Here is a 19,531-nt window from a genome sequence, read left to right as displayed (position 1 = left end):
CTGCTAACCACCCCGCCAAGGAGAATGCCAGTATGTAAATTAACACAGGCCACGCCCCATAGATCCAGGTGTGTTCTGAAATATATAGGTAAATTTTAGTTCGTACCAAAGATGATTGTACTACTCTCCCCTTTAACCTGTTCCTGTGTTTTTCAAAATTACTTTAGCCGACCACCCTCTGTAGAAATGTTACACACCGCGCCACGACGCCAGGGGCCCTGGGTTCAAATCAGTGTTGCCACAATATGAGGGCACAATTTCCCTTTCCAAGGGGCAAAATTTCCCTTTTTGGACCAATTTTTCCCTTCACCTAAGCAAATTATACAGGGTGTCCATAAAGTCTCTTTACAACTTGATGCTTTTATTCCTAACACATATGAAGAGATAATTAAAATAAATTTGTCACATAGTAGCAGTATACGTTGAAGTTTTTTTTCATAACATAATAAACCTCAATATGGGCACCATTGTTTGCACGAAGGACGTCAAGGCGAAAATCGATTTCGCACCAGGTCCGCTCTAGCAGAGCCTCATCAATGGTGGCTATGGCATTGGTGATCCTTTGTTTCAGGTCAGTAATGTTCCGTACTTTTGTTCCGAATTCTAGAGGCATTATGTCTGGTGAACGAGGTGGCCAGGGAATAGAGCCATCCCGTCCAATCCACACTACCGGGAAATGTTTGGTCCAGGAAGTCACGGACATTTAATTCCCAATGTGGTGGTGCACCATCCTGTTGGTAAAGGACGGTTGGTTGAAGGTCAGCCAGTTGTGGTGGCACATATTCAGTCAAAAGATCAAGGTAAACATTTGCAGTAATTGCTTGCTCAGCAAAGAAAAATGGACCAATGATTCGATTGAACATCCGTCCACACCACACATTCACCTTTGGACTGCCTCGTTTGAGGTCCATTGTCGCATGGGGGTTTTCTGAACCCCAGATTCTTGCATTGTACGTGTTCAGTTTACCGGAAACATGAAATGTTGTCTCATCAGTAAAATACACTGTGTTGAAGAACATTGCATCCTCCGATATTCGATAAAACATGTCCACTGCAAACGTTTTGCGTTTCGGTTTATCATTGGGCTCAATGGCATGCAACATTTGCACTTTATACGCATACAATCGCAGGTTGTGGTGTATGACCTTGTGCACTGTTGATCGTGGTAGCTGTAACTGTCTGGCAGCAGTGCATATGGATTTCTTTGGAGAATTAACAAAGGCTTGTCTTACATGTTCGATATCTTCCTCTGATACTCGTTTTCTTCCACTTCTTGCTTTATCAAAAATTGTACCGGTCTCCATGAATTTCCTGTGCCATTCACGAATTGATGGACGTACTGGTGGTTGTTTCCTAAGCCTGAGTGTCACATTTTGTGTAAATGAACCACGCCACACATTGTGCCTTTTCTTGCAGAGTAGCCATTTTTCTTTCGAGGACCTCTCTTTCTTCACAATGTTACCGGAAATACACAAATTGACTATTAGTACAAACTTTAATAGTAAAGGAGTACAATTAAAAACATTTCACTCAAATATTTCATCATTTGCATTTGTAGTGAATTTTTGAAGTTGTAAAGGGATTTTATGGACACCCGGTATAATAATAATAATTAGTATTGGTAGTGATAATAGCAGCATTATTAGTAGTGGTAGTGGAAGCAGTAGTAGTACGTAGTTAAATATTCCGTTGAATTTGTTATTCGTTTAAATAAAAAATATTTTTTCAAAAATCATATTTCGGTTTCCTCACTTCCTGACCAGATGTCCCAGCTTTGAATCCTGGTCAGGACTCCATTTATTCGTTAATCCTCATCGTTACTATTTATCCAAAGCTGCATAAAAGCAACGTACAATTAACTTAAAGAAGCAGAAACAAGTAGGGATAGCAAAATAAATAAATAACATAAAAATGTGGATATGAAATTAAAAATTAACATAAACTGTAATAATCTAGTCCGATGACCTTAAAATTTCCCTGTAATTGTGGTATTTGTCATCGAAATTCCCTTTCCCTTTTGGCTAAAATTTCGGTCCGAATTTCCTTGCAAATGGGAAATTTCCCTTCATGTGGCAACACTGGTTCGAATCCACGTCTGGGCATTTGAGTTCTTTGAGTATTCCTTTATCATTTTCATCACATCATCACTCATCCTCATCTTCGCGATTAGCTAAAAGTGGCAAGAAAGCGAAGTCTCGTAAAATCAATCAAGCAAATTACTGTACTCCCAGTTCTACTGCAGTTTCACACGCTATAGTTCTCCAAATAGTACAGTTACAGCGCCTTGAATAACGTAGTGTGGAAAACGGCACGGTTCTGCGCTCTCTGGCTGGTTCGAATCGAAAATGATCCGCTAGAGGCGCTGGTGTTGAACCCGGTGCTTGGTATTCGTCTGCTTATAATGGAACTAAATGGAGTTTTCGCTGCAACGTCTGATTCTTTTACATGAAGCATTTCTATGAATGTGATAATTGCTATGATATTTGGTACAGTGGTCGCGAAGATATTAACGAACATTCTAGACAGTCGACCACGTCCTGTTATCCTCATACTTTCGTTAATGATACGGGAGAAAAATTACGCGTGGAATGCTCTTGGCAACTAAATTTTTTTGTATGAATTAGGTTCATTATTATTATCATCATCATCATTTATTTTAAAGATATACACACTTACTGAAGCATTTGTATTTTTGATATTTATTGTATCTTTTCTTTCGCTTTAAACTAATCGCGGCGATGATGATAATGATGATTGCATGAAACGACAAGGGGAACCCCACAAAACTTTCTTAGTGCTATCGACATGAGTGTAAGGAAACTTTCAAACCAATGGGACAAGCGACACGGGATGTTCACACTGTCACACTAGTGACACACACTTCCAGATTGTAAAATAGGAGCCATTGCACATGAGGGTTCAAACAGCAAACGACACGTTCATATGGCGTATTCGCGTGCTACTTGTTACTTCGGTCGGAAAGCTCCTTAAAGGATGGGTGCTCAGACCGAAGCGACGCGCTACAGGGGGAGTTCCCAACTAAGTGACAAGCAACATGGTGCCTTCACTCTATTGGCAAGCGTTCGCTGCTAATTGTGCGAACAACAGATAGGCGACACGACAAACCGCACATTACAGCAACAGATCTAGGCGACACGATGAACCACACACGTCGCTTTGTCTCTTGGGCGTCGCTCAAACTGGGCCATTTCCTCAATAGCTTCCAACATGTTGCAGTGGTTTGTTGTTCGCGCATGCGCGATGCAATGAGTGTCTTGCTTTAGGGAGATTGCGCACCAAAGCGACAAGGTGCACCTGACACTTGTCGCTTGAGAATTTCACCAACCGAACGCTGGCCTGTGCTTCCCGTCATGCCGCTACGATGTGAAATGTTGCTCTTGATTGGCTCGTTTCCAAGCAACATGTGTCGCTTCGGTATGAAAGTTGCCTTGGACCGAAGGATCCGTGTCGCTTTGGTGTGAAATCATCGTATCGTTTGTCGCTTTGGTGTAAAATTTCCTTGAGGAAACGGTGCAGTCAGAGCTTGTTCGAAAGGTTGCATTGATTACGGACTGCTCGCTTCCAAGCGACACTTGTGGTTTGTCGCCTCGGTATGAAATATCTCTCAGGATACTATTTATATTCTAATAACATAGAAGAATAAAACTCTAGTATAAAATCCAACACCTGACGTCCGGAATCACTTTGCGATGTTTCTTCTTGTGTTACGCATGCTATTTATTTATTAATTTTATTTTACTTTTCTTTCCAAATTAATGTCATTTCGTGACTGCAAATCACTCCACAAATATAACTGTTTCCATCAATTCACTTACCGCCTTTCTAGACAAAAAATCTACACAATATATTCCAAAAACTAACTAAGCCGCATTACTTTATTAACAAAATTAGCACCTGCCATCTATGTTTGTCATCCGTCTGGGGAACTAGTTTCTTGGGTCGTTTTCCACACTGGCCGCGTCCGAATCGGCAGCAGATGTCACCTAGAGCACCGTTCCATCCGGGGACTCAGCCAAACTCCGTTGTCCGAATTCGAAACAGACGTGGAGTCGGAGGGGAGAGCAGAGAGGCGCGACAGATGCACGCTTGAACTCGCTGTAACGCTGCGCTTCGCAGCCATATTCTAACTTTCACTTTGCACAGACAACATTTACTGATTAGAGGATGTAAAACTCAGTTATACTTTAAGATTTTATCGATAGTACTGAATGTAGAAAAATTGTAAATGATGAAATAGCGTGTTACATTTTTAATATGAGTAGTAAATAGGTGGAAATCATTGTCATGTTTGTTTGGCCTTCTGCTTCCGTGCAATGCGCCTGCGCCCCAGAGCGCAGTGGGTGAAGTTCGGGCTGATACCTGGCGGGAAAAGTGACAACCGAACTACAAGGGGACATGTAGATTCCGACGACTTGGACGTGACGTCGACGGCACGCGAGACCAACGGGAGGGAACGGGACGGAGCGCTTGCCAATCCGGACACGGCCACTACGTTATTCAAGGCGCTGTAGTACAGTAGAACGTCGTTTATCCGCACATCAATTATCCGCAACGTCAGTTATCCGCACATCAATTATCCGCAACGTCAGTTATCCGCACATCAATTATCCGCAACGTCAATTATCCTCACATCAATTATCCGCAACGTCAGTTATCCGCACATCAATTATCCACAACGTCATTTATCCGCACACTCAAAAAAGCAAGAGCGGCAAAAAAAGACGATCAAATCTGTTCCAAAAAAGAAAAAAATCCTGTTTATTTTTCTGCATAAATAACACAGTACATGTACAGTACTGTAATTTAGGCACGTACTGTACGTATATTACGAGTGTTTTCTCATTTTCTCATGTCCTTTGTTTTTTGTACTGTATACGTCTGTAGTACTGTGCACTGTATGTATAAAATAAATCTGTACTGTACAGGGTCAACGAAGTTAGTAATAAGTTGTGTTTTATACAGCGTATATTGATACACCTGTAGATTGAATTGTATCTACTACAAATATGCTGTGTAAAGAAACAAACTGCTGGAGTACTAATTGAGGCGAGCTTACGTGCTTTTCTTTATTAAATAAACACATGTTTGATTATCCGAAAAAATCGTTATTCGCATAACCTTCGGTCCCACCCAATTAATGCGGATAAACGACGTTCTACTGTATTTGTTCTCTCGCCTCATTTAGTACTCCGACAGTTTATTTCTATATACAGCATATTTGCAGAAGATACGAGTACAATTAAACCTACAAGTGTATCAATATACGCTGTATAAAACACAGCTAATTACTAACTTCGTTGCCCGTATGTCTTCCTCGTTTTGTATTGAAAGATTTGCTTTAAAAGTTATCCGTTAGATGACCAGCACAAAACAGCAACGTAACATAGCGCCATCTATCGCACGCCCATCGGCTAAGCGAAAGTTCAACGTGATTCAACGTCTAACACCAACGTCCGCTAGTATCGCCTGCAGCTATCACTTACCTCCGCCCATACACTTGATTAGACGAAAAGGCCACATGGGGCACACAACCATGCGATCGACATTCTACCCGATTGAATAAAATGGATATTAATTAAATGTTAAGTATCCCCGAAACGGCTGAAATTTCTTTATTTTCTTGTTTTTTAAATTGGTACTTACGTATTCTGCATTGGTAAGGGTTCTGGAAGGTGCCATTTCGTTTTTTTTCACGCAAATAATCTCAATTTTCGACATTTCTAGTAATTATTGTTTGTTCGTTTTGGCTTGCGTTACACGCAATATGGCGGAGAAATCTTGACTAGCGTTGTCGATGATCAGTAGTTATGCAGTGTTGCAATCTTCTTCATCGAAAAATACCTACAGTACTAGTTTACTATTGTGCGGACAGGGGGCCAGGTGACTCAGGCCAATTTCTAACATGCCTTTAACAGGGAGTCTATAGAAAAAGCCGGGAAGTCGGAGCGGAGCGGAGGCGGGGCCGCTTTAGCGGTTGGGAGCGGTAGGTCAATTACCACAGGGGCGGAGCCCGGAATCGGTGGGAAATTTCTACTCGAAAATTTCAAACGAAAAGAGTGAAGATTAAATTCAACTGGATCTTGGACACCGTGCAATGTCACCACGCATCCTGTGCACGTCATCTTCTCACAAGTTCGTATTCAGAAATGTTTCGCAGTTACATACGTTCATTTACGTTATACTACTGTTACACAGTGTGAAAACCGCGTGTTTGGAAACACTGACCGGTAGTTACGTCATCAAGTGCACGCAAAATTTGGTTCACGTAGTAGAAGGACATCAATGCAACAGGTTTCGTGCATCAGTGAGACATTAATGTTAAAAAAAATTATGATTTTCCGTGAAAATTCATTCAGCGAGGCGAAAAAACACTTCCCAGACCTTCATAGAATATACAGAAACTCTTTTCGGTAAGTACTTTCTCCTGTAAAATTGAAGAAATGCGTTTCGGGGAAACTTGAATTTTACTCAAAATTTGTAAAAATTCCACACATACGTACATAATATCCGGTAAAAATTTACTATAGTTCAAACACCTATAATTTCTTCGTTTCGTCAATTTTTGACATTCGTACTTACCTATCTGCTTCGCGGAACATTAAGATGTATTGACGTTTTTTTGATTAAAGTAATTACAATTTTACACATTACGAGTACTTCTTTCTCGTAGTCTTCTCGCTTGCCTCAGACACAATATGCCGCGTACACCTTCCTACATTCTCGCGCGTCGTGCTTGTCTTTTGTCGATTTTCATTCGTTATGCAGTGTTTCAACCTTCGGAACGCAAGAAATACCCATCTGATGTAATTTTTTCTTAAAAACTTTTTCGCATTTTTTTGCAAAGGAAATTGTAATGTTTCGTGGCGCTATCCGTGAATGGTTTTTGTGGCTATCCGTCCCGGAATCTGTGGGAAATTTAAAGTAAAAAATTATTTTCGTTTGAAATTCTTGAGTCCAAATTTCCCACCGATTCCGGGCTCCGCCCCTGGGGTAATTGACCTACCGCCCCCAACCACTACCGCGGTCCCGCCTCCGCTCCGGCTACCCGACTTTCTCTATAACGTCCATGTGAAAGGCATGTTAGAAATTGGCTGGAGTCACCTGCCCCCAAATGAGCCCCAAACTTTTAAATTTGAAGAAATCCGTTTCCAGGATACGGAAAACTTACCTGAATTTCACCACGCATCCACGACACGTCATATTAGGCAATAGGCATATACCCACAGCCCATTCCTTCTAACGAGTAGCTTACATGCACTGCCACATTTTGGACATTCCTTTCCTTTCTTCACGATCCCGTGTTCAATTAAATTAAACAATCCACTGGATCTTCCACACCCGGTACGAATTTCACCACGCATCCAGGACACGTCATGTTTCTAACTTTCGTTGCAAACACAGACAGTTCGAAACACTGGATACCCAATGAACATGAACAAAACACAATCACGACGCGTGAAGGTGTACGCGCCAAAGGCTATTCTCCGTCGGAGCATGAATTTTCAACGAAGAACTTGAATTTCCGCTATGATACATTCCCACATCACACAAAACACCTTCCCGATGTTAGACAATGCTACAGGAACTTATTACGGTAAGTTGTTTCTTCTGTAAAAATGAAGAAATCTGTTTGAACTATAGTCCATTAGTGCCCAATATAGAAATATGCAAGATTGTGGTCTGTTTTTACTATTGTCCTATTTGATACCCTAAACCTCTGTACCCCTGGAGAAAATTAAATGTCTTTCATCCTTTATGGAGATTGTTGTTTATGAACGTTTTCGTTGTTTTTAGCTCGCAAAGATGTGCTAAGTACGTCTGTAGCCTTAGCGTGTTACCTTACTGTGAAGCACAACAGCCCCAAAGCTTCCCGCAAGTGAATATAGCACCCAACACGGCATTCCACAACAGCAACTATAATTTTACATTAGGTTAGGATTGTTAGGTTTGGGACTGATAGTTATTTTCGACGTGTTCTTAGCTATGAGTACTACATACAAACTGTTTTTACTAATAAAAAGCTGATGTAGTACTCCGAGATGGCAGGTTTTTACTTATGCGTGCCATTCTTTGGGATCAAATATATCAGTTATTTGTGTTTTCCGCGCGCTGGAACCAGTTTTGTATTACGTAAAACATCGAAAACTGTCTATTAAAAAAAATCTCAACATAATTCTCGAGGGAGTACAGTGAGTAATCGACTCCCATTCCACAACTAACTAACTAACTAACTCTCTAGCCTTCTTAAACCCGAAGGTTCATGGCTGCAGCAACACAGGCCTTCCATCTTTCCCTATCTTGAGCAAGATGTATATACTCTTTTCCATCCCTACCGATTTCCCTTAGGTCCATCTCAACGTTGTCCCTCCATCTTCGTCTTGGCCTTCCTACAGGTCTCTTACCATCAGGTTTCCCAACAAGAATCCTGTAAACTCCTCTTTCCTCTCCCATTCGTGCCACATGGCCTGCCCACCTAAGTCTTCTTGATTTAATTATTCTAATAATATCTGGACATGAATACAAATTATGTAGTTCTAAATTATGTATCCTTCTCCACTCACCTGTCTCCTCATCCCTTTTAGGTCCAAAGATTTTCCTAAGGATCTTATTTTCAAATACTCTCAATTTATGTTCCTCTTTCAATGTAAGGGACCAAGTTTCACATCCATATAATACTACAGGCAAAATTACTGTTTTGTATATTTTAACTTTTAGTTTCTTAGATATTAAACGAGAAGACAAAATTTTATGAAGAGAGAAGTAACATGCATTTCCTGAATTAAGCCTACTTTTTATTTCCTCTTTAATATAATTTTCATTTGTTAATATTACTCCTAAGTATTTGAATTTGGAAACTGGTTCAAACGAGTTGTTATCAATAATTAGATTTTGATTATTACCTAACACTTGCTTTCGGCCTGTAAGCATATATTTAGTTTTCTCTTTGTTAACTTCCAAACCTATCTCTTTAACAGTTTTGAAAAATATTTTAGCATTATTCTTAATTGTATTCACATCATCCCCCAGTAAGTCTACATCATCTGCTTATGCTAACAACTGAGTCACACCATTTAATTTTAGTCCTTCTTTAGTTTATTTTACCTTCCTAACAGCATATTCTAAGGCAAAATTAAAGAGCAATGGAGATAATGCATCTCCTTGTTTTAACCCATCATGAATTGTAAATTTTTCAGACATATTAATACCCACACGAATTTTACTTTCTGTTTCACTGGTGCATGCTTTTATCATACTAACAAGCTTCTTAGGTATTCCAAACTCTACTAATATATTATATAGTTTATCTCTTTTGACTGAATCATATGCTTTTTTAAAATCAATGAATAGCTGATGGACATTTTGATTATATTCCCACTTTTTTTCAAGTGTCTGTCTGATGTGAAAAATTTGATCAGTAGTTGATCTGTTACGTTTAAATCCACATTGATAATCACCTATAATTTCATTAGCATATGGGGTTAGTCTTGTTAAAAGAATGTTAGATAACACTGGTCTACGTCCATTTTGCTGACTGGAAGCTGATGGATGTATTTTAGTAATTCGAGGGTGGTAAATCCAAAACTGAAATCCTTTTTTTTCTATCACGTCAGGTTTTGGAGGAAAATAGAAAATTATCTAATATTATCTATTATCTATTAATATTAAATACATTTGCTCAAAATTTCCTGCATTGACGCATGAGAAAGTAAAAGCAGGTATTTTTTGATGGTCCTCAGATAAGGATGCTAATGAAAGGTGAAGAATTCTTACAAACAATGAACTGCACAAACAATCATGGTGTGCCTTTTCTGATTTCATTACAAACTTTGTTGGAATCTTCAGGGTGCACAACTACAAGGTTCTAGATGAAAATTTGTTGGTGACGTTTCAAAAGTTAGGAGTAAATATGAGTGTCACTTCCTTCCTTCACTTCCTGCACAGCCACATAGATGTATTTCCGTCCAATCTTGGTGCCGTAAGTGAAGAACAGGGCGAACGCTTCCACCAAGACATAAAAACCATGGAGCACCGTTATCAGGGGAGATGGAATGAAAACATGATGGCCGACTATTGCTGGTGCTTGCAGTGTGACGTTCCTGAGGCCACCTACTCCAGAAAATCAAAGAAATGAAATTTTTTGCCTAAGTAGGTATGCACGTTGTGCTATTCTGTGGTGTATGTTAAATTTAGCATGAGTACAGGCATCAGGTGTTGACTGTATGTGTTCGTGAAACAAATTGATCAATTTGCCGGAATTGCCTAAACTTTTTGTCCATTAAGAACTCCCTATTGAGAAAATAGAAACGTATGTTTGTTAAACAACGTGACGTGATACTCTGCATGGACATCTGACTACGTCGAATTCTCTTTGCAAGTGCTGTTGGAATGTAGCACCGTACATCATTTTCTGAAAATTTTGAAATGTGACTTGTGAAACAATGCAACTTAATACCTGCTATCAGCTACGCCACCTATTTATAGTCCTATTATTTCATTATGTGCAGATATCTATATGGAAAAGTTTTGGAGTTTAGCCCAGTATTATAATATTGTGAAAATTTTCAAATGTGATTTGTGAAAAATTGTGACGTGATACACTTTTTCTGACTATATATTTGGAATCAGCGACCTCAAATTATATAGAATCAGTTAAAATATCTAAGTCAGCAGAAAAAAAAAATTCATATGTAGACCAGTGTAATATTTTATATGTTGTTGAGAGTAGAGAAATTCCACGGTAATTATAGCAGTTCATTTTATCACCTTTCTTAAACACAAGAACAATTATGGATTCTTTCCACTGTTGAGGGATTTCTTCTTTATTCCATATTAAACAAATTAATTTATGAATTTGACATATTAATGAATTTCCACCATATTTAATTAACTCAGCTGGTATTAAATCAATGCCAGGTGCTTTGTTATTCTTTAGCCTTTTAATAGCATCTTTAACTTCAGTCAAGTTAGGTTCTGGAACTAAAGGTTCTGCTGTGTGTACTTCATTCACTTCTGATTTATCTCCTACATGGACATTTAAAAGGTCATTAAAGTAGTTCTTCCATCTATTTAGAATATCACTTGGGTCAGCTAGAAAATCACCGTCTTTATCTTTTATCAAGTTTACTTTAGGTTGCCACCCCTTTCTAAACTCATTTACACCTTTATATAAATCTCTGATATTTTTATTTTTGCTGTTTGTTTCAATTTCGTTAATTTTGCTTTTCAAGTAATCTCTTTTTTTAACTTCTAAACGTGCGGTTAACTTCTCGCTTTATTCTATTATAATTGTTTAGATTTGTATCATCAGAGTTATTTAACCACCTAAGTCTAGCCTGATTTCTTATTTCTATTAGATTATGACATTCATTATTAAACCATGGCTTACTTTTTCTCGGCTTATGGTATCCTATACTTTCTTTAGCTGCTGATTCTATTGCATTACGTATGTGCTGCCAATTCTTATTTACGTCTGTTTCATTTATATTTTCATCATCATTTAAATCCTGCAAAACATCAAATCTATTTGACAGTTTAATTTGGTAATCTTTCTTAATTCTTTCATCAGTAAACTTTCCTGTATCAAATTTTAGAACTTTTAGATTTTGTTGCTTATGATTTATCACTGAGAGTCTTTCTCTTAATTTAGCAATTACTAAATAATGGTCACTGGCACAGTCAGCACCTCTATGTGTACGAACGTCAATTATACTAGTATGCCTTCTCTTATCAATGAGAATATGATCTATCTGATTATGAGTTTTACCATCTGGAGAAGACCAGGTATATTTATGGATATCTTTATGTTTAAAAGTGGTACTTTTCACAATTAAATTCTTTGAGGTTGCAAAAGTAATCAATCTTATACCATTATCATTACTTAATTCATGAAGACTTTCTTTACCAATTGTGGGTTTAAATGTCTCTTCTTTGCCAATTTGTGCATTACAGTCACCTAACAGAATTTTCATATCATACTGAGAAAATTTATCAAAGACCTGTTCTAACTCTGTATAAAAATCATCTTTAGTATTATCATCTTTATCTTCCGTTGGTGCATGTATGTTTATTAAAATAATTTTACACCACCTACCCTGTAAAACTGCATATGATATCCTATCATTAATAAATTCTACTGTTTTAAGAGCCGAGATAATTCTATTATTTATGAAAAAGCCTGTTCCAAAATTATGATTTTCAGTACCACCATAGAAAAAAGTATAATTTTTAGTTTTACAATTCCCTTCTCCTGGCCACCTAACTTCCTGGACAGCTACTACATCTAATTTATACTTAACTATCTCATTAACTGTACACTGAAATGCCCCAGGCTGGTAAAGGCTGAGAACATTCCAAGTGCCTAATTTAATATATTTATTCCTAATGTAGATCTTATCCTTAGTCCAGGGACCTCCCAAAGTAGTCCCCACCCGGAGATCCGAACGGGGGACTATTTTACCTCCGGAATATTTTACCTTGGGAACATCCATGGCCTTATATTGTTGTTTCTTGACATGTGTTTTTACAGTGCAGAGTTGTCAGCTCTACGCCTAACCCCCAATATGAATGGAGGAACTACTACACAAGACAAACACAAACACATTAGACAGCACAATTACTACACAAGACGAACACAAACACATTAGACAGCACAACTACTACACAAGACACACACAAACACATCACAACTATAACAAAATATAAACACAAACACACCACAACTACTACACAATATAAACATAAACAAACTTCACACCACAACTACTACACAAGACAAACAAACAAATTAGACAGCATAACTACTACGCAAGACAAAACAAACATATTAGACAGCACAACTACTACACAAACATACTAGACAGCACAACTACAACACAAGACACATACATACACACCACCGATAGTATATATATATATATATATATACACATACAATCATTTTTATATATATATATATAGAAGATAGATAGATAGATAGATAGATGAGTATAATGTTGGAGGTTCCTGTTTCGATACCCGGTGGACTGATACCTATATCAGTTTTTATCCCAATTAGTCTATGTGTGCGTAAAGTGAACTTAAAAAGTAAAAAGTTTGGAATTATCTGTGATTTAGAGATACATTTTCTAGCACTAATTGTTGAGATTGTAAGCATCTTCCTGAATATTTTCAAATTTCTGTACTCTATCGTTGTACTTTCATTTAAGAAATGAAACAAATGTTTCTTACAACGCAATGTTACTCAATATTTAAATCACTAATTTAAATCCAAAAATAGACAGATGGCGAAGACTTTAATAAACCAATCAGAAGGTAGTCACGAGATTCGTATCTTAGGCTGGATTTTATCCTTGTTTACCTAGCGTGAGAGCACATATGTATTATATGCAGTTTGGCATGCGTTTCTGGAACTAAACTACCACGTCAAACCTGATTATTTAAAAATGATAGCTCAATGCAAAGGTGCTGACCTCTGTTGTGCAAAATTAGCATAAAGGGTTACGAAACCAGAGGTTACAGATTATAATTCTGTATGGTAGAGAGTTAGAAAAGCAACGTAAAATATAAGTACACTGTAAAAGTATTTGAACAGCAGCTATAACTTTACGTCGTTAGGTTAGGAGTGCTAGGTTTGGAGCTGATACGTATCAATTTCCGACGTATTCTCTCGCTATAGAGGCCACACAAACTGTTTTTACTAATAAAAAGCGGATAAAGTTCTCCGAGATGACAAGGTTTTACTTACGAGAGCCATACTTTGGAATCAAATATCTCCGTTATTTGTATTTTTCGCACGCTGATACCAATTATATATTACTTAAAACATCTAAATCTGTCAATTAAAACAAAATTCAACTTATTTCTCGAGGGGGTTCAGTGGGTCAACAGCCCCCTTTACTTCACAATAGCTCATCTCCGCGAGCTGAAAACAACGGAAAACTATCATAAACAACATAATCTTCATAAACCATGCAAAATATTTCACTTTCTCGAGGTAAGGGATACAGAGGGTCAAGGGTACCGATTTCTCATTTAGTAACACTAATTAATCAAACAAATGGAAACTAAGTACGGCAAATTTGCTTTGTTTGTTGTTACGTAAATTAGTGCGTTATATGTATTCTTGACGCCTATGTATTTTCCGAAAGCAGTGGCATAAATTACTTGTTTGATATGTGCTCTTTACCTAATTTTTTGCAAATGTGACGTTGCTTTTGTTTGTTGAAAGAGGTATTTATTTACATTAGGATAAAATTACTGTGAATCAATTTTGTGAACAGTAGATGTTTTGAACTTCATTGAATTGATCTTAAGTATCATGGCCTTCTAATTATAATCCAAAGGCTTTTGTAGATCGAGTCAGTCCCGTAGCTAGAATTGATCTCCAAGGGGGGCTCACGGGTTATCAGGTCGGTTTGTAAACAAAGTCCATTTTTTTAAAAAAAAAAAATTAAATGAAGGTAAATGAGTATGTGTTGGGGGGGGTGCTCATTCATTTATAAATATCATATACTACACAAATACTACATTTTTCTACATCTTTTAAAACATCTCTTGAAGTGATAATTGACTGATACTGAAATTATCCCTTACACACCCCATACTATTTTATGTATATCGCACACAAAAAACGCACAATATTTAATCACAGTGCCTACTGTATATTCCACCCCCGGCCGAAGCAATTAAACTCCCCATCCTTCCCAAAACTTGGGAGCTGTTGTTGACCTTTGACGCAGATGCGGAGGGAACTTGCATGATGACATCAAAGTCACAGATTTCTGTCTAAACGGGAGGTTGCAACAGGGACAGTGAAGGTACCCCAACGGCGAAAGAAACAGTAGACGAATTGTCCACCACCATTTTCATTCGGTCTGTATTACACAATGTGATGACAATGAATTTAAATAATGACGTCAATAAGCAGAGAACAATGCCTGCTTCGAACCAACATAGTTTCATTCCTTAATACAACACAGGATGTAAAATAAAAAAGTAATGAAAATAGTGGTGGACAATTTGCCTACCATTATCTTTGCCGTTGACTGTATAGATAAAGAAGCTCCCCTATAAAAGAACTTTCTGAAGTCTAGAGAATATTCTAAATACTTGCAGCTACTTCTGCTCATAAACAAAATGTGCGAATGTAATAGATACTGTTCATATTCTGTGGATTTATCCTTAAAGTTGTGAGTTGTCGACATTTTCACTCTAAACAGCAAACAAATTATGCAAAATAGTTTACCTAATGTAAAGGAAGCCTGATGGCAGTGCCAGGGGGCTGAGCCCCCCCTGGCTCCTGCCTGGTTACGGGCCTGGATCGAGTGTTTATACCAATTTTTCGCCGCAACCGAATTGCGCACACTTTAGATCCAGAATTGCGCACAAATCTCACTGACCTGTTTTGCGCACAGATTTTGATCGAACGTTGCCACTTTGATAGCTTTAAAGTCGGTGCGCAAGACTGTTTTTACTTTAGACATGAAGAGAGAGAGAAATTAGAAATAAAATGGTAAATCTCTTAAGGATTAAATAAAAAATATATAATTTGATATAAATGTAGCAAGTCAAGATACAATTTTCATACCAATTTACATAATAGAGTAAGTCACTATTGATGTTTTCAAGATACAATTTTCATACCAATTTACTCAAACTCAAAAGTTAGGTTAGGTTAATGACTGCACAACAAACACTTCTGTCAATCGAAGCTCGTGACCTTCGGTATAAATACCGAGATATACCGACCATTACATTCTAGTCCACCAATCAGGTTCATCCTCTATGCCTATCTAATGCTACCCTTCAAGCAAAAACACGTGTAAGTCCACACACACAAACAACACATCAAAAGTGAGAACGGCTTGAGAACATTTTACATCTGACAACATCGCCTCATTTTTTTGTGCGCAATCCTGTACATTGTGACGGCTTTTCAACGGCTTATCATATACCACTGATAAAACCGGGAAAGTGTGCGCAATCCACCTGTAGCTCATTTTTTTGCTGGACAGTGTTGGACGTCTTATATATTTTTTTGTGATACTTTTTGTGTAATATTTCAACCTATGAAAATTTGAAAACTTTAGGGAAATACACTTATTACGGTTGAAACATGGTAGAGATATCTTGTGTTAGCGACTAAATTGTACATCAGTAGGTATGTATCCCTAACTTTGTGTTTCCATTTACCATTCGCCACAAATGTATGTACAGAATCTTTCATAAGTTTTCATGTTTATGGATGATAGCTTTACTGTCACGAATGTGTTATTTGTTTTTTAACGAAGATAAACATGAAACGTGATCTGCAGGTTTCTTGGAGGTAACTCTCTTCACACACACACGCACGCATACACACATAAGTGTGTGTGTGTGTGTGTGTATGAGCAGTTATTTCCCTAGAGTGTAAAGTGTATTTTGTGTCGCTCTATATCCAATCTTCATAATTATTTCCCGTTCCTTTTGTTTTGTTGATCTCAGATTTCGTGTGGGAGGGTTTCAGATTACAATCCATGAGCTGCTTCCTATCTTGTGAGCTCTTTCATTCCATAAAACATGAAACTGGTTGTAATTCGCTTGTAAATGTAATTTACAGCCTTAATCTGAAGGGATGGAAGGCTTAACAGAACTTCGCTTCATTCTAGACAAAAATATTTTAGTGAGGGAAGAATTCCTTATCTCATACTATTTAGAGCAGTTCATTTATGTTACACAAATTGTTCTGGAGATTCAACAGGCTCTCCCCGATGGCATAGTGATAATGCGGTCACCTCCTAAACAAGGGGTGCCAGGTTCGATCCCAGGTGCTGGCACAGTGATTTCCACTTTAAATTGAAGTTCCAGTCCAGAGAAAACAAACAAAACTAATGATTTTAATACACTGGTGGTCGTTACAAGGACTAATGTTGATTTGAGAGTTGAGACAGCACTTTATAAAACTTTGCAATAAGGTTAACGAAGTTGTGGCTATCGAACAATCGTCACACGTTCGTAGATGGGAGAGCATCACATTAGAGGCAATATACAATTTGGACCAGAAGTAATTGCAACATAAATTATTTCTTTTGTCAAAATGTGAGAAATAATGTACTATTTTGTAATAAAAATCCCCAATATATCATCTCCTTGCGGAAAGTCATACATCTTGGACAATGACATTTAAAACAGTTTTTCGTTCAGGGACGTAGCAGCTTTCAGATGTGTTTAGGGGGTAAATGCATAGTTACGTTCATTAATATTTATATATGTATTATAAAGTGTATATAGCTAAAAAAAAATGAACAAATTATGATCTACATGAGAAATATACAAACTGAATGGTTTTGCATAATATTAAATTTTGCTCTAAGCTCCGGGAAATTTGACGGGCACGTGTAAGTTCCTAATTTTTGTGAGACCCCCTTTAAAATATTTTGGATAGAAATCAACTCAGTCCGATTTTGCGAGATTTCTTTTTCATAATAAAAGGCTTATGTATGAAACACGGTGTTTTCAAAATCGTGTATCTTGGCTACTAATCAAGATAGGAAATTGAAACCGCCTCTATTTTGAAACTAAACCGTTATCTGGTCAGAGGATGTTGCTTATTTTCGGATATTTTTACTTTTCATATGTCTTCTAGGTCCTATTAAAATTTGGGATTGTTGGTTTTCCATATAATGGAGAAAATGTACTTTGAAGAAATTTGTAAAATCATATTTGAATACACCGGGTTTATACAAAATGCTGTAAAAGGTTTCTGATCTGTTTAGAGTACTCAGAAAATATATACATGTGTGTGTGTGTGTGCTTGTAGTAAAGAAAATGAAAGGAAAATGTCCTTGCTTCCAGCTCCTGAAGTCCAAACGCAATCCGTGTGCAGCATACTCAGTGACATGTTCTCCCTCGGGATGGTCGTGTGTTCCATCTTCAACCAGGGAAAGCCTCTAATTCAGGCCAATCACAGCGCGTCGACGTACCTGAAACAACTCGAAGTGGTGAGTACAATTGCTTTCTTTCGGTACAATAACTGTATATGTAGAGTTCAGAGGAAGAACCTGACAAGATCAATTTTATCGATTTGCTGTTGTCGATGGCATTAAATCGCGCTCCGTCAATGTAGTTTTGTATGATGTAACTGTAGAGACGAGAAACTCGGTAAGCCCGTGAAAATTTAAAAATAGTATTCAGGATAAAGCAGCAAGTCTTGAAAGTTTGAATTTGTTCTCTTGTAAAGAAAGGAAAATGTGACCTATCAGGTTTTTTCCCCTGGACTCTTCATATATATTCGAGAAAGATATGTATAATGCATTTTTAATGTTAATATAGTGTAAATTTGCGTATAGAGATTCCATAGGACAAATTGGTCATTATTTTCCTACAGCTTTGGTACGCAAGGTAGTATGAACTTTTATTGAAATTCTCTGCTTTTCCAAGAATCTCAAGGCATATAAGCAATATGAATATTTTCTAGTTTCTGCGCTGTAACGGGTGTTGTATCCACCCAAACTGCCCTGAAATCAGATCTTTTATTTTTAATCTTGAATTTTTACAATGTCATCTTTACTTCTTTAACCTGTGTCTGAGTGTTTTATTGTTAACAATTAAATATTTAAATTTGTGCTTTGGCTTAAGCAGGGCTGCTTTAGGTTCAGGAATTGTAAATAAAGTCAATTCCGGTCCGGGAGAGAGAATCAGGAAGCGTAAATGGACTCTGGACCGTAGAACCTTTTTATCATTAAATTATTCCAATTCTGCCCCGACCCTTTTTTACGGATCAATTTAAATTTGAATTTAAATTGTGCAAGAAAAAAATGTTCCGGGTCTGTTCCCGGACCGGATTTAAGCCCTGCGTGGCTTGCGAATGCTATTTTATTGAGTATGTTTTAATTCAATATCCAAATTGTATCTGGTTAGCACACTGAATAATGTATCATGTTAGTACAAGTGTAATGTGCATAGTTTAATGTCAAGTACGCGTAATTCCACTGAGGGCACGTTCCGCGCACACGCACAGTAGTTCCCAGGAGGATCGTTTTCCAGCTCCACTCGCGTTCTATGAATTAAGGACTTCTCTGTAAATTAGTGCGGCGATTAAACATGGTGAACTTCACTCTACCGTTGGAAAATACAACTGTTGCTGTTGATGCGCGGAAAAGAATATTTTACTATTCTCTGTCCCGGAAATCTCTGGAGCGAGCTAAAGAAAACAAGTCCCTACGCACATAGTGACTCGACAGGGCTCGGCCAGTGAACACATGAGAGAGAACGGGATTGCGTAGAGGGGGAAAAGCGACTACAGCTACCAGGCGTTTGCAGGATTGTGTACTGCATCGCTCTGCCAACTTGCTTTCTCCCCTTCTCTACCATTATGCGCAACCTTGCTCCAGAGATTACCAAGATAGAGTTTAGTCACGATTTGTGTGTAGCCACCTCGATGGCAGAACGCGTTAAGTGGTCGACCTTGATCTCGCCACTGAAGTTACCGGTTTCGAATCTCGTCCTGGACATTTATGAATGTCCCTTCATC

The 19,531-nt window shown here is 37.8% G+C and overlaps 1 protein-coding gene across 1 annotated transcript in view; it reads left to right on the top strand.

Moving 5' to 3' along the window:
• Positions 1–19,531, top strand: part of bma (SCY1-like protein bma) — a 554,791-nt gene that overhangs the window by 364,354 nt on the left and 170,906 nt on the right. The window contains exon 5 of the mRNA XM_083123076.1: positions 17,854–17,999. Coding sequence (XP_082979202.1) covers positions 17,854–17,999 — 146 coding nt within the window. The remainder of the gene's footprint in view (positions 1–17,853; positions 18,000–19,531) is intronic.

Source organism: Lepisma saccharinum, chromosome 5 (assembly GCF_977018435.1).
Source record: "Lepisma saccharinum chromosome 5, izLepSacc3.1, whole genome shotgun sequence".
NCBI classification, from domain to species: domain Eukaryota; kingdom Metazoa; phylum Arthropoda; class Insecta; order Zygentoma; family Lepismatidae; genus Lepisma; species Lepisma saccharinum.
The sequence above is the reverse complement of the archived record's forward strand: the minus strand, read 5'-3'. Positions and strand labels throughout refer to the sequence as shown.